Source organism: Gobius niger (genome assembly GCF_951799975.1).
Source record: "Gobius niger genome assembly, chromosome: 16".
Lineage (NCBI taxonomy): Eukaryota > Metazoa > Chordata > Actinopteri > Gobiiformes > Gobiidae > Gobius > Gobius niger.
The window spans coordinates 23970390-23987138 of NC_136867.1; the positions used below are offsets into that span (position 1 = coordinate 23970390).

Below are 16749 nucleotides of genomic sequence, written 5' to 3' on the forward strand. Positions count from 1 at the left end.
GTGAAATTATAGTCTTTTATTTGTATTTCTTTAGAGTGTCCTGTGTCTGAGGCTCTTGACAACACACTGCTTTATTTCTTCTTCTTCTCCTCCTTCTCTTCTTCTTCTCCTTCTCTCCTTCTCTTCTTCTCCTCCTTCTCTTCCTCTTCTTCTCCACCTTCTCGTCTTCTTCTTCTCCTTCTCTTCTTCTCCTCCTCTTCTTCTCCACCTTCTCGTCTTCTTCTTCTCCTTCTCTCCTTCTCTTCTTCTCCTCCTTCTCTTCCTCTTCTTCTCCACCTTCTCTTCTTCTTCTTCTCCTTCTCTCCATCTCTTCTTCTCCCCCTTCTCTTCTTCTTCTTCTTCTCTACCTTCTCCTCCTTTGCCTTCTTCTCATACTTCTTTGCCCCTTCTTCTCTCCTCCTTCTCTTCCTCTTCTTCTCCACCTTCTCTTCTTCTCCTCCTTTGCCTTCTTCTCATACTTCTTTGCCCCTTCTTTTCTTCTCCTTATCTACTTCTTTTCCTCCTTCTCTTCTTCTCTCCTCCTTCACCTTCTCCTCCTCTTCTTCTCCACCTTCTCTTCTTCTTCTCTTCTTCTTCTACTTCTCTTTCTCTTCACCCCTTCTCTTCTTCTACTTCGCCTTCTGCTCCTCCTTCTCTTCTCCTCCTACTACTTCTTCTCCTTCTTGTTCTTACTCGAAGGTAGGTTGAAAAGTAGCAACGGCACAAAGTTATTGAAAAAGATTTTATTTTCCAGAACGAGGGATGAACATGTGGAATAGAAGCTAAAAGAATATCTGAACGTACGATACAACTATTAAGTTAAAGATTTATAGATAAAATGTATGTAAGGCGTAATGAAGAAAAAATAGTTATTAACTATGATTGTTAATAAATTGTTAAATGTGGAAAGATTTTTAAAAAAATGTGTGTATTGTGTATTATAAAGAAAAGGTAAATATGCAGTAAAGTCATCTATGAATACTTTAAATCATCTTGTAATCAAAGCTAAAGGCATCAAAATAATAGAACGTGTGACCTTTTTTTGTACATTGAAGCGCAATATAAAACAAATCTTTAAACATCTTTCTAAAGCACATTGAGACTTTTCTCTGTATCGTCATGAACAAAGTCTTTAATAAAACCACAGCTCATAATTAAAAACGTGTTTATTGATACAGTCCACGTGAACATAAGGCATTAAAATGGTATTAAAACAACTTCCATTGACTTTTGTCCAGATTTCTTTGTAGTTTATGACACAGGAGCGCGACCTGAAGCAGGAGAGAAGCCATGTGTTAGATTTGGTTATGACGTCATGTTTGATATGATATTATACAGGCAAATAAAGGAGTCGGGAAGTACCTGGTTGCTAATTATATTTGTGGCTTTCAGCTCCACCGCGGCCAAACCCTGAAAGAGACAATGAAAATGTTCAAATTAAGGAACATATAACCTCTCACGCTAACCTCTTCACCTCCACCACTGAAGCAGACAGAGAAGAGAAGCCATTATGAGATTTGGCTATGACGTCAGCGCTTGTTTGTGACGTCAAATGTAAATATACAGGCAAATGCAAGAGTCAGGAAGTGAACCATGTGAGACCAGCATGATACCCCTATATTAACACATTGAGTGCCAAAAACGGGAAAACACTTGTTTTAATTACGAAACCAGACACTCTAATACACCTCATGTGTGGTTTTGGGAGCTCTGTGATGAGCAGAAGTGAAATAAATGACGATCAAAAACTTGTGAAGAGTCACGATCTGGACATTTCATATATGTTACGTTTTCTTTTTTTTTTAGTCTGAGGGGGCGTGGTGTTGCGCAGCGAACAGCTGCCTCTTCCCATAACGTTAGTGCCTGTGAAGAGAGGAGGAAAGAGGAGGAAAGAGGAGGAGAGTCGGAGAGAGGAGTAAAGAGGAGTAAAGAGGAAGAAAGAGGAGGAGAGAGTCAGAGAGAGGAGGAGAGAGGAGGAAAGAGGAGGAGAGTCGGAGAGAGGAGGAGAGGGGAGGAGAGAGGGGGAGAGGGGAGGAGAGAGGGGGAGAGAGTTGAAGAGAGGAGGAGAGAGTCAGAGAGAGGAGTAAAGAGGAAGAAAGAGGAGGAGAGAGGAGGAGAGAGGAGGAAAGAGGAGGAGAGAGGAGGAGAGTCGGAGAGAGGAGGAGAGGGGAGGAGAGAGGAGTAAAGAGGAAGAAAGAGGAGGAGAGAGGAGGAGAGAGTCAGAGAGAGGAGGAAAGAGGAAGAAAGAGGAGGAGAGAGGAAGAAAGAGGAGGAGAGAGGAGGAGAGAGGAGGAGAGTTGGAGAGAGGAGGAAAGAGGAGAAAGTTGGAGAGAGGATGAAAGAGGAGTTAATCAGAAAGGAGAGCATTGCATAAAACATGCAATAACTCCATTTCCTCTGTTTAGCTTAGGATTTCTCAGGAACCGAAGCACGTATAATCAAACTGTTTCCACCTACGGAGAGCTCAGAGTCTCACCTTTCAAACGAGCCACAGCACGAGTCCAGAGCTATAACATAGAATACGCTGTAGTTCTACAAATATCATGAAAAATGGTCCGGATTGTTGGCACTCATTGTGTTAATGCAAACCCGCTAACAACACCACATCAAAGGCAGACCCGCCCTTTGCCTATTGGTTAACTCCACTTCCTGTTTGCTCGCGTACGCACCGCTGCCACCGGTCACCACACTCAATACCTGATACCTGCTAATATTTGTAGCTTTCAGTTCCACCGCGGCCACAGCCTGAAAAAAACAATTAAAATGCATACTTTTTCTTTGTCCAGAGACTGCCTTTGGATTTGCAAGTTGAAAGCCAAGAACCTCTAAAGACACTTGATGTGGACAAGTGCTGGGATTGTGGAAGAAAGAGAGTCCCTTCATGTTAATGTTCTCTTTCTGACCTTACAGCCTATAGGCCAGTGTAACGCCTCATTTGAAAGCTAAGGCCTAAAAAACTCATCTAAGCTTCTTCCTTGTTTTTGTCATCAAGTTTGACTCATTTTTGTAGTGTTTTGGCTGCACATCATTTTTTTAAAGTAATGGAATTGTAATGAACCCACAAAAACGTGACCACAATGCAATGAATACAAGAACGAGAGCTCAGGTCTTAGCTTTCAAATGAGGGGTTACTCTGGCTTATAGGCTGTAAACTCCAGTCAAGAAGCTTTTAGATTTGGTTAAGCTGAACTGAACATCCAGACTGGTTTTCTCCAAAGCATCTAGCAACACTAAATGTGGGGCTAATTTTCTGATTGGATAATCGCAATGAAATGTAATTTGAATTAACTTTAAAGGTGCGTTATGTAACTCTTTCTCTTCTTCTCCTCCTTCTCTCCTCCTTCTCTTCTTCTTTTACTTCTCTTCTTTTTCTCCTTCTCTTCTTCCCCTTCTCTTCTTCTTCTACTTCTCCTTTTCTTCTTCTCTTCTTTTTCTCCTTCTCTTCTTCTCCTCCTTTGCCTTCTTCTCCTACTTCTTCGCCCCTTATTTTCTTCTCCTCCTCTACTTCTTCTCCTCCTTCTTTTCTTCCCCTCCTCTTCTTCTTCTTCTTCTCCTCCTTCTCTTCTTCTTCTACTTCTCTTCTTCTACTTCTCTTCTTCTTCTCCTCTTTTTCTCCTTCTCTTCTCCTCCTTTGCCTTCTTCTCCTACTTCTTAGCCCCTTCTTTTCTTCCCCTCCTTCTCTACTTCTTCTCCTCCTTCTTTTCTTCCCCTCCTCTTATTCCCGTTCTCTTCTTCTTCTTCTTCTCCTTCTCTTCTTCTTCTACTTCTCTTCTTTTTCTCCTTCTCTTCTCCTCCTTCACCTTCTTCTCCTACTTCTTCACCCCTTCTTTTCTTCCCCTCCTCTTCTTCTCCTACTTCTCCTTCTTTTCTCCCCTTCTCTTCTTCTTCTTTTTCTTTTTATGTGAGAAAAAAGTTGATTTTTTTGCGTGTTTGACCTTGTAGTGACCCAGTGGCTGTATGAATGGTCAGCATGTCGCCTTTACTTTCCATCACAGTGGTCTCCACAACGCTCCAGGATCAAATGTATTGTAGGTTTTCAGGTGAGAGGCTCTGTGAGCAGTGAAAACCTTCCAAACAAATGATCCTGGAGCGTCTTAGAAACCACCGTGATGGAAAGTAAAGGCGCCATGCTGACCACTCATACAGCCACACTCTTGTCTTTACTCTTCCCTCTGTCTCCTGGTCAACAGCACTAAACTGTGAGTCATTTCCCATTTCTACACAAATACATATTGTCTCTTTGGTTTATATGTTCCAACCTTTGCTTGCTGGTATTTGTAAATAGCCCTTTAATTCGCATTCTTTAAACTTTAACTATACTTTCATTGTGGATTTTTTGCTACACCAAAGTTTCCACTGACCTCGCCTTATCCTTGACCTAAATGAGTATATTGCTGTAGTATCTGCCCTTGTGTTTGTAATCAATGAAAGTTACAGCCTGGTCATAAACCGAATGATTACGAATGTGCAAATGTGATTTCCCCTGATCTACAATAACAGGGAATACCCTCAAGATGAAATATGCTAGAGTTAAATAACAGAAAACACATAGAAATCAGGTAATGGAGCGAAACAGTCCGACTAAAATTGGTTGTGTTATGGTCCAAGTGTTTCTGTAACTTCTGTTGTTCTTTAAAAACTCTAAAATGAATGAGATTTCTACTTTCTGGACCAGAGTGGGACAGATGTGACTGGGTTTTTTACCTCCAGGCCCGTACAGTGCAGCGTAGCAGGGCTTGTGACAGTACGGTTTGCCTTCATGCTGAAAAAGAGACAAGAGAGACAATACTTTATGAGCTTTTCGGTAACACTTTACATCTCTGACATGTTACAGCCGTATGAACCATCTCGGGCCCTGAGAACTTCAGGGAGGGGTCTCCTGGTGGTTCCCAGAGTCAATAATAAACACGGTGAGGCTGCGTTTCAGTTTCATGCAGCTAAAATCTGGAACAGTCTTCATGAGGATGTGAGACAGGCCTCAACTCTGACAATGTTCAAATCCAGGCTGAAAACAGTTCTGTTTGCCCGAGCATATGACTGAATGTATTTTATCTACACTCCTGCCTTTTACTGTAATTGATTAATTTTATGTTGATGTCCAGAGGAGAAGGAGCGACAAAAACAGAGGTTAGGTAACTTTGTGTGAACGAGCAAGAAAAATAGTGATCAAGACAGAGCGAGTCAAAACCAGACTTAAAAATAGTGCTCAAGACAGAGCAAAATAGTGCTCAAGACAGAGCGAGTCCAAACAAGACTTAAAAATAGTGCTCAAGACAGAGCGAATCTAAACAAGACTTAAAAATGCATATAACTGAAGGTATTTTATCTACACTCTTGCCTCTTACTGTAATTGATTAATTCTATGTTGATGTTTTTATTGATTGTATTTGTTTTCTTATATTTATGCAACTGTGAAGCACTTTGAATTGCCTTGTGTATGAATTGTGCTCTACAAATAAACTTGCCTTGCCTACGGGCCGGTAAGTCCGTGGTACTTACAGTGGTAATTACTAGTAATTACAGTGGTACTTATTGTGGTACTAAAGGTGGTAATTATTAGTAATTGGGGTTAGGGTTAGGGAGTCACAGAGTTACCACTGTATCTCTCATTACTAAGAGATACAGGGGTAACTCTTAGTAATGAAGGTTGTACTTCTATTTACTATGGTACTTATTGGTAGTTCAAGGATGCTACAGCAGCAATTCATAGGTAGTAAATGTGGTGCTTCTACAAACAGAAGTGATTTCTAGGATTGTGTGACTATATAACAATATAAAACAGCATTAGGGAAAACAAGAAGTACAACCTTCATTACTAAGAGTTACCACTGTTTCTAGAAGTACATACCTTGTAATTCTCACTATAGTATCCTTTAAGTACCTAGAATTACCACTGTAAGTACCACCATAAGCACCTCCGTAAGTACCTAAAAGAACCACCATTATTACTAGTATTTACCACTGTAAGTACCACCATAAGTATCTAGAATTACCACTGTTAAGTACCAAGGACTTACCGGCCCGTAATGTAAAGTGTTACCAGTTTTTCATTCCCTTTCTGAGCTAATATTTGTTTCATATACTGTATCTACACATAATTCGTAGGGCTGGGACAATATATTGTTCAGCCTTGTTCTGTGTATTGTATGAAAGGATGCTTTGATGACATCACGCATGCTAATGAGGCGGTGGAGCTCCACTGCTTCTATAGTCAATATTGGAGAACAATAGAGGTTAGGCTCCACATTTATGCACTTGGTCTGCTGAAACACACATTTAATATATTACTAAAGTGGATTTTCAGACTAAATAAAACCACTGTAATGCTTCTTTCACCCAGTGCCAGGTCATAGACTGTGAAAAACATGGACATGGCGTCGCTGCTGAAGCCTGAACTTTGCTGATGCTTTTAGGAGCAAACTAAAAACCCACTTGTTTCTTCAGGTGTTTTAACTACAGTAAAAAAGGGATGTTTTATGACCATCGTGTTTGTGACTGTTCTGCACTTGGGCTGATTCATTTGTGTTTATTGTTATCATGTGAAGCCCTTTGTAACTTCTGTTTGTGAAAGATGCTAAGTAATCATCTTTCCTTGCCGACAGAACGTAAATTCACTGTTCCCATGGGAATCCACCATGTTTGTGGGTACTAGCAAACAATTTCCATAGAGCACACAGTCCCAATGTTTTCATATGACCGATTTCCCTTATGTGAAAGGCTTAGTGATTCTTAGCAATATGACGTCACGATCCTGAACTCTGGAGGAAATGGAGGCCGGCTACAAACGTTACGAGCTGCAAAGACACTTTTTTGTTCATCTTTATGTCATATAATGCGTAACCTCGCCCTATTTTTTTATTCCTTTTGCTGGCTTTAATTTTTGTTTTTGCCGTTATTCTTAATATAGGAGCTGGCTCCAAAAACGCAGCCAAATTGCTAGCATGAAGGAGCTTCAGTTAGCCCTGAGGGAAGCCTCACTCACTTAGTCCATTGCTTTTCTACAGTCTATGTGCCAAACTAGTATGCATTTAGTTTTAACTTGGAAAGTCCACTTCTGTGCTTTCTTTTTATTTTAATTCTGGGTAAAGGTATTGCAATTGCTTATGATTAGGATGGTTATTAGGACAATTATTTTTTACGATTAATAGGTTTGTTAAGTGATGATGTCATCGCTCTACATCCGGGTCCAGCGGAGCTACAAAGCTCTTTAAAATCACAAAGAAATGCTACATTTACTCTGGACTTTCATTAGTAATGCTTTTCTGGCCTTAATTATAAATTAATATTTTACCTGGAGAAATGGTGAGTTATATTGTTGGCCTTTTATCTGTTGTTATTTCAGCCGAAGTTTCAGATAAAGTTGGGCTTTTTGCTGTGTTTATCTATGGAACTGTCAACATTTTGGACCCGGAAGTAGCTTTTTAATGCGTTGGTTTATGAAAATTAGATTTTTCCCAAACGTTTTGTTCTGACACCACTTGTGCTTTTTTGATGGAACTTAAAGTGAATGTTTGTCGGAGGCTCTTGGTGCTAATTCTGCTCTCTATTGGTTGAGACACTGACAAATATTAATGAAATTTGCAATGTACAAAACACTGCATACCCTAACTTTAAAAACAAAGTTGTTTATCATCAAAAAAACAACATTTTCATGTAAGTTTCGGTCTATTTCAGTCTGTGTTCACCAGAAAATGATTAATCGCTGTGTATAGTACTGGCCCTTGTGAAGTAATGTAGGAATATTAACATTGTATGTCCCAGTCCTGTAGTATCTTGTGCGCACTCTCACCTCTGCGTGTGAGCCAGACACCAGGGTCTTCCCACATTTCTCACACTTTAGACAAGGCCTGTGCCAGTCCTTCCCCAGAGACGTCACTTTCTCCGCTGCAACAGAAAACAAGACATTAAAGCATTACATCATGGGTCTGTAGGTTCTGCCCGGTCACAGGGGTCGATGCGATTAGATGGGATGGGACAGAGGACACATAGGGCGTGGATCGGAAGAAAACACTGATAAAATGTCTCTATCTTCCAGTCTGGCCTCAGAAACGCCCGTCGTAAACTCAGGAGAGACCCGGGGAGCAGAGTTCACAGTCAGAGTTTGTACTGTTATTGCTACTTATACTACTCGGGCACTTTATCATAGAACACCTCTGCAAAGGTCATGATACTAGAGGTTAGAGGTGGACAATATATCATACACAAGATAATATTGATATTGCTATAAAGAAGATATGCACATTTACAATATAAATAGACAGAGAACCATCCAATCTTTATTTTTTGTAAAGTAAAATAGCGTGCTTGTCCACTTCTTGGCTCAGAGGAGTTTCCATGTAAATACCTCTGAGTCTGAGATTTGCATTTGTCATAAATCAAACAAAGTTTATGATATTTTCTATGGAAAGGGGATGTGGTTTACATATAGCATTTGAATGAGACTGAGCTCATAGTTTTGAATGGACTCTCCCTTGAACAAACTCAAGCTCCACTTCACGAGATGGACTTTGTGACCAATAAAAAGGCCCATTGCTTTGGCCAACAACAAAACAGATTTAAGTCAGAGTTTTAGTCTCCAGTATCTACTTTTGATTTAGTTTGAGTCTAGTTTTAAGCTGACCTTTTCTGTCTCCTCGCAGAAATGCAGCTCTGGTTGCCCTGGATTAAAATTTTTCTCTGCTCTGCGTATCTCTGCGACCTGGCCCGAATATAAAACCCTACATAATAACTACACCTTATTTAGCCTTAATAAATTATGAGTTAACACTTAAATCATCATGAACAATTCATTAGTTAAGTGTGACTAACACTTAATAACTACTTAACACTGAATAAGCAAAGTACATGAAGAACTATTCATTATGAGTCACACTTTTAGTCACACTTAACTGAGGAATTGTTCATGTTTAATTAAGTGTTCATGCATAGTATACTAAAGCAGTGTTTTTCAACCTTTGTTGAGCCAAGGCACATTTTTTTCATTGAAATAATCACGAGGCACCACCAGCAGAAAATGTTCTCATCAAAGTGTCTTGGCTAGGAACACCGCATAGTCTCACTTGACACAATGCCTCAATACATCACTAATTCTCGTTCGTTCGTTATTTTATTTTGAACATGTGAGCAACACAACACACCTGTACAAAATTTTAAACATAAAGGCTATTACAAATCAAAAAGACAAAAGCAAACATGTCAGCCAAATACAAGCCAAATACAAATGCACATGTCCAAAAAGGAGTGAGGAGAAGTTAAACTTTCTCTTGTCTCAAAGAAATTAACTGATATGGAAGAGATTAATATGGTTACTCTGCCGATCACCAGACAGCATAGACATTCGAAAACGGTACATTATTCGTGGATAATAATGCATTTGTTTAAAGAAAAAAAAACAACTAGGTGAGATTGGATAATTTCCCAAGGCACACCAGACAATATCTCACGGCACACTAGTGTGCCACGGCACAGTGGTTGAAAAACACTGTACTAAAGGAACTATACGGAGTTTAAAAATGTTAAAACTAAGTATTTTTATCAGACCTATTCACCACAAAAGTCAATAATAGTTTGCTGCAGACCATAACGGTGAGGCGGAGCCGCAGTGATGTTAAACAGGGGGTATTATGCTTTTTTCAATCACATAGCACCAGTCTATATCACACTACAATGATGACGAAACCTTCTGTTGGTCTGTAAATGCAGTAAATTAGAATAACTGCCTTGTATAAAATTGCTCTCTCAAAATGGCTGTAGTGAATGTCTTGAAATAGGCCTCTCTCTTTAAGAACCTCTGACCTCTTTCCGACACGCCCCCTCCACACGCTGTCTGTGGCATCAGTGGGGAGGGGGTTCTGCTGAGGAGCAGTGGTTGGTTACTCGGCTGGTGACGAAAGCTCGGAGGCGTCTCCAGGAGGTGGGGGCGTTCCTAGGAGGACTCAGGCAAACCTATCCCTAAAATGGCCGCCATCAGAGTTTGTGCCAAGGCAACACTTCAGGCATGTTTTTAATGAGGGAATGACATAATAACATGATGTAAAGCTTGAAAAAGTCGATTTTGCATAATACCCCCCCTTTAATAATTTATGTTTTACAATTATTGTTAGGTTTAGTTTAAAATCGTTAGAACTAGGGGTAGGTTAAGATTAGGGTTAGGTGACGTTAGGATCGTTCAGGAACAAAAATAACAACCAATTTGTCTGCTGTTCGAAGTTATGTTGTCTTTGTCAATCAACAGAAGCATCTAATTACACTTTCACAAATTTCTTCATCACGTGCATGAAGTAGATCAACATCCTCTAGATCCGCCTTATCCAGCAGAGGGCGCACTATCACGGTGGATTCGCTTCACGGTAGATCTGTCTCGGCTTCGGGTCTGCAGCTTTCCCCTACTCCAAAAAGTCACGCACGAGCTTAATATAGAGACTGCAGTTACATGTAAGACCTGAGGTGGCAGTAGTGAGCATAAAACGACTGACTCGCTCTTTAGTCTCTCTAAGGCGACATGAGGTGTAGTTATTATGAAGTATAAAGTACTATTTTAGCCATTTTACGTGGCCACAGCACAGCCAAAACCCGCGGACGGCTTGTTCCTCATGGAAAAGCTAAAAAACACACCGTAAATTCTGCAGCAATATCGTAGATCTGACAACCCTCAGTCATAGGTGCAGATCTGCTGCCACAAATGACACAAAAACTCTTGAGACTTTCCGGAGCAAACAAATATTATTATCATACTACAGCACATGTATATTTTTAGCAGCGCGAATATCCATCAATCCTCCTCCGTTTCTCGACAAATGAAAAAGTTCCCATTCCTTCCATCACCTCAGAATCAGCTTCTGTTTACAAATAGTTTAGAGTCTTGCCCTGAGGCTCCTCAGACCGGACCAGAGCAACACAGAGGGATCAGGAGAGACCACTCAGAGCTAATGGCTGCGCTTCAGAGAAAAAAACATCCAGGGAATAAATAAACAATCATTTCCTCAATAGACGTGAGCAGAGCTGTGGGAAAACACTCAAGACTCGCTGCTACTGGTATTTTTATTTAATTATGTAGAGAAGAGCTGGAAGTAGTTGTAGCACGTGGTGGGTCGTAGGAGTCCCATCAGTTATACATCCCTATAAGGGTATAGTGGCTTTATTTGCATGAGTTTGCAGAAGGTGACGCCTATAGGAGATGGCAACGTCTGCAGTGCATAGTATCCTGCCTTGGGGCTAATCCCGCCTTAAGCCCTCGCCCGTGAGTCCATCATTACATAGGTAAACGAGGCGGCCTGCTGGAGTCAACCGTCAGGCAGAGCTTGGCGCCTCGCTGGGATAGTCAGAGCGATAAACCTTAAAAAGTATAGTCGTGTGTCACTGAATTGATTGGATCACCGTTCTTGAAGCATCCAGGCATATTTTCTCTCTTTGGGATAGTTTGGGCGAGGACTGGGATCCCCTAACTCCAAAGAAAGGGTTCATCCACTCCATCCATATGGTCCCAATGAACAGAGAGCTCCATAAGACGTGGTCCATAGTAGGATAATGTACGAGCTCTGCCTCATGTTAAATGTGTGGTTTTGGAGACTACTGTACACCCCTCCGGCACCGGGCGCGGATCACGTCTGGTTTTCCTTTGGACCCGGACCAAGACCCTGTTTTTTTTAGCGAATGGGCAGACCGTGAAATGATGGAAAATGTGTAACAGACAGTGGGTAAAGGGAGAAGCTGATGATAATTACAGGAAAGGCCCCGATGTAAGCATTTTTGATCTGCTACTGTAGGTGAAGTACAAACTTCAAAGTCTCAGTGGCGGGACGACCCGTCGGCAGCAGCCGAGCGCCGCCAAAATGCACCGACAATTAAGCTGCTTCTTCAAGTGTTCAGGGCCTTTGCGTCTGGAAATCAAACTCGTCTACCTTTCAGTGAGAAGCGTGGATTGTTAAAAGGATCCACCTGTTTTCTAATCAATATCAATGCTTCATACTATGATGCTTTTACCAATAGTATGTGTGGGTTTTAATATTCAAGCAGCCCATTATGAGGTTTGGTGAACTTGTTTGGCCTAAAACAGAGCTGGACAAAACATCAACAAAAAAATATAATTATTGCAACATTAAAGGGACTATACAGAGTTTAAAAATGTAAAAAATAAGTTTTTTTCCTCCCCCTACATGTTCCAGTTGCTTAAAGGTGCATTATGGAACTTTTTATGCAAATAAAAAAGTTGATATTTGTGTGTATTTGACCCAGCAGTTGTATGAATGGTCAGCATGGTGCCTTTACTTTCAATCACGGTGGTCTCTACAACGCTCCAGGATCAATTGTTTTGGAGGTTTTCTGGTGAGAGGGTCCGTCAGCAGTTATAACCTTCCAAACAGTTGATCCTGGAGTGTTATAGAAATCATTGTGAGGGAAAGTAAACGCGTCATACAGCCACTGCTCAAATACAAGGTCAGATATGCACAAATATCAGCTTTTTTTTCCACATAAAAAGTTGCATAATGCAATTTAAGAGATATATATATATATATATATATATATATATATATATATATATATATATATATATATATATATATATATATATATATTTTTTTTTTTTTTTTTTTAAAGAGGTTGACTGAGGCATGCTTGATTACAAGTAGTATTTCCCCGTTAAAGCAGTACTAACTAACTCATGTCTCTAAAGGCCATAAGCGCAACTGCAGGTGTTGTTTTTTAATTCATTAATTGTCCGTGAGAGTAAATACTACACTGACAGATAAGACAAAGAGAGAAGGATATTGTTCATCCAATTACACAATGGAGATCATTTTTTTCACTCAAACTTGGCTGTAAATACCCCCCCCCCCCCCCCCCCAATCATCCCATAAACACTTGTATTGTCCCCAGAGGGACTACGGAAAGGATTTATTGAGGTAAACAAGTTACTAAGTACTGCTTTAACATCACGCTTTAGCATTACGGGTCCCACTGTGGCGCGGGTCGGCACTCGCTCGGCTGTAATTGCGTCAACGTGACCCAAACAAAAGCACATGTTCATCCCCCACTCCCCCACCGCCCCCTCTCGCGGAGTCTGGTTGGAGGAAAAAGGTTGCAATTGGCCACGGGCGTCTAAGGGCAAAAAGTTATGCTTTAGTCTGCGTTTCCTGGACCAACAGCATCAAAACTTTAAAATATAAATATTTTCCCATCAACACAGTAGTACTTAAACTTTTTTAACGGTACACATGTGTAAATTTGATGTAATGTATTGTATTGAAAGTATTTGCTGAGGTCTTTTTACTCTTTTCTATAATAATGAGCTGCCCTACTCTTCCCATGTTTTGACAAAACAAAACGTACGGTCTATGGATCTGATGGACCGAGCAGAGATCTGGCAAACGGAGACACTGGTTTGAGGTTTCTGGATGAGATTTATCGTCCCGCCTCTCATCCCGACACAATGTGGACAATACATCAGGAATCGAACGGGAAAATATGGAACAATGCTCGCCCTTTTCCTTTCGCCACTTCCAGCCCCCGAGAGGCCGAACCGCCGGCTGCATCCTTCACACTGAGGGCCATTATTCAGACCTAACCACATTGAGAAAGCATTAAGACCGTAATAAATTTCAGGACAATTCTGCTGAACCACTCAAGGGCGGAGCTGCACTGCCTCGGCGGAGATCAAGTTATGCACAAAGTAAATGAAACAATAACGATGCAGATTTCAAAATATCATTAACCAACCATGCAGCAGGTACAACAACTCACTACTGCATAACAAGGCAGGAAATGCAAAAAGAAAAGTGCTATTTTCTTTCTTTTCTCCATCCATGAATGTGCTGACAACGCATTTCTGCAACAGTGTCGTATTTGTAAGTGTGTAGTTTAGTATTTATTCCCTTTTTTCTATGAATAAATTGTATATGACGATTATTACTACACTACTACACAGTCCAAATGCTGCTCCTTAGGAAATTCATCTGAACTTTATAAGCATCAGGTTTACAGGAAATTCTGTGAAAGTAACAAAGCTTAGTTTTGTAATTTGGATGGAAGAGTCGAAGGTTTACATCTTTTTATTTATTTATTTTTTGAATTGGGATTGATCAATATGAGGAAAACATTTTTTTCCCCAGCCCTGTTGCCAAATAGGGATGAGTGGGTTAAGTTGAACCATCCAATATTTTTTTTTAGATCTTCATGAACTTGCCAGAGAATAAAAAAAAGAAAAAAAAATGTCCGTAAAATAACCTCACTTTGTACGACAAAAGCATTTCTCAAAGTTAATGTCTGGCCTGGTTAATCAGATTAATAGTTTACACAGATTTGATCTAAAGTAAAACACAACTATCTTGGTTTTATCATAGAAGAGAAAATGGGGCAATTCATTTGACTTGGCCTCTGGTCCATAAGAAACTATGATTATTTACAATTCTATACTTTTTGCATCAGATTTTTGGTGGTTCTGGGCAGGGGTGGATCTAGAGGGGTGGCACAGAGTGGAAGCTGCCACCCCAAATAAAGGTCTTGCCACCCCAGCTGCCACTCCATCGTCATGTGGTCATCTACTGTAGTACTTTTTGACAGGACACAGAATTATAACAAGTTTATAGCTAAATAATGTTTTTTTTAAATTCTAGGTTTGTTTTTTGTTTTGTTTTGTTTTTACAAAATTTAACATTTTACTTAGTTAAAACCTCCTACTTACATTACGGACAAAGCTACTATTTGTGTATAATTTTTGGGAGGCTCAGCAGCATCTAAACGGAAAAATTGCCTTGTGAACTTGCGTACCTTCGCTATAAACATTCGACATTGTAAAAGGTGTTGCCACCCCGTGACCTTTTCTCTAGATCCGCCTCTGGTTCTAGGTTTAGTCGAGACAAGGACATTAAAATGTATTACACAACAATATTTGTGGGCTTTTTAGAGACAAAATGCAAAATCTGCATAGGTTGAAAAATCTATATCTTAATCTCTTTTTTGTGTTTGCATAAAATTTCAAATGGAAAACATTAAAACGTAAAAAAGATTTTATGATATTTGGTATCAATTTCACCTTTAAATCAACGGACATCTTTAAAACCATCTATTCCAGACGATTTTGTTGTCTTTATATTACACTGTTTTTACACAATAACCGTCAAAGCAAAAAGTGGCTCAACTCTAAACTCTCCCCCACAGGAGGAAAAAGCTACACACGTTTTGAAACACAGCCCACAAACACCATCAAAACCTCTTTAAAATTATTAACATAGCAAAATGTTTCCTGAAAGTGCGTAGACTTTCCACAATGTGCAAACATCAAACTGTAGCTTTAATTGCTTTGAACAGGTTCAGCTTGTTTTTAATAACATCATTGCCAAACCGCTCAATAATGCATCACGTAAATCGATCCAACAAACACGCGCTGTTCTGCAGAGTTTCCTGTTCGCTCAAGTCAGGAAGTGTCGAAATAAAACGTGCAGCACAGAGTTAGTGACAATATCATGTGAAAGTACAGGCTCGTGCACCTACCGAAGTAAACCTCCTTCTCGCATTTTGGGCACTTGGGCATTTTGGCGCAGGGTCAGGTGCGATTGTTCCTCCGTAGGTAAGAAAGAGTGAGCGAGTATCCGTGCGAGCCACCTGCGCTTCGAGAGAGACACGCCTGGTCTGGAGATGTGAGGAGAGGTTTTATACGACAGGGAGAGAGGGAGGGAAGAGAGAGAGAGAGAGAGAGAGGGAGGGAGAGAGGGGGGGAGAGGAGCGGGCCGGGTGTGGTTTAAGAGAACTGCGGTTTAGAAATGATGTGTAGATTTCTTGCATTTAGTCACATCCTTCCTGCTCAAGTGGTTTCATTTGGTTTCCTTGTATTGACCTGTAAAGCGTCTTCTTTTTAACCTCTTAAAGGAATAGGCCACCGTTTTTACATACTAAGATATGTTCTTACCTCACTTTAGACGTGTTAATATATCCCCGTCTGGTCTTTGTCCGTGCGCTCTCCCAGGCAAACGGAGCACATACGCAGCCTCTCCCACATGTCACATAGCTCCAAAAAAGCTCACGATAGAAGCTACCAAGCTCTTCCACGTGTTCCCTATTTAAATAAAGTTACGTGAAGTGTTTTCATGCGAAGTATATTTACACAGAAATGTAGCATGTCGATTTTATAAGCAGATAAAAAGAGGTACTATATTGTGAGGCGTAATGATACGAGGAGTAAAACGTCCGCGCAGTAACTCCTAAAGGTTATGACGGAAGTGAGCGGGGGAAGTCTTTAGGAGTTACTACGCGGACGCTGTGCTCCTCGTATCATTACGCCTCACAATATAGTCCCCCTTTTTATTTGCTTATAAAATCGACATGTTACATTTCTGTGTAAATATACTTCGCATGAAAACACTTCACGTAACTTTATTTAAATAGGGAACACGTGGAAGAGCTTGGTAGCTTCTATCGTGAGCTTTTTCGGAGCTATGTGACATGTGGGAGAGGCTGCGTATGTGCTCCGTTTGCCTGGCAGAGCGCACGGACAAAGACCAGACGGGGATATATTAACACGTCTAAAGTGAGGTAAGAACATATCTTAGTATATAAAAACGGTGGCCTATTCCTTTAATCCCGCCTTAAACCAAGTGCATTTTCTCCATTTTCGCCTTAACCAAATCTAAACGCCGATCGTGATGCCTCATTTGAAAGCTAAGACCTTTTTTGTCACATATCTGTAATTTTGTATCACTTTTGTCACATTTTTGTCACTTTTGTCACATTTTTGTCACTTTTTTGTCACATTTTTGTCACTTTTTTTGTCACTTT

The 16749-nt window shown here is 40.4% G+C and overlaps 1 protein-coding gene across 1 annotated transcript; it reads right to left on the minus strand.

Annotated features, from left to right (window-relative positions):
• Positions 1–1127: 1127 nt before the first annotated feature.
• On the minus strand, positions 1128–15633 carry crip1 (cysteine-rich protein 1). The gene is made up of 5 exons (XM_079573608.1): positions 15469–15633; positions 7769–7863; positions 4684–4741; positions 1342–1389; positions 1128–1250 (listed from the first exon to the last, which is right to left on the minus strand). Exons 1-4 carry the CDS (start codon positions 15506–15508, stop codon positions 1349–1351), a joined length of 234 nt encoding a protein of 77 aa, XP_079429734.1. The 5' UTR covers positions 15509–15633; the 3' UTR covers positions 1128–1250; positions 1342–1348.
• Between the last annotated feature and the right edge of the window lie 1116 nt (positions 15634–16749).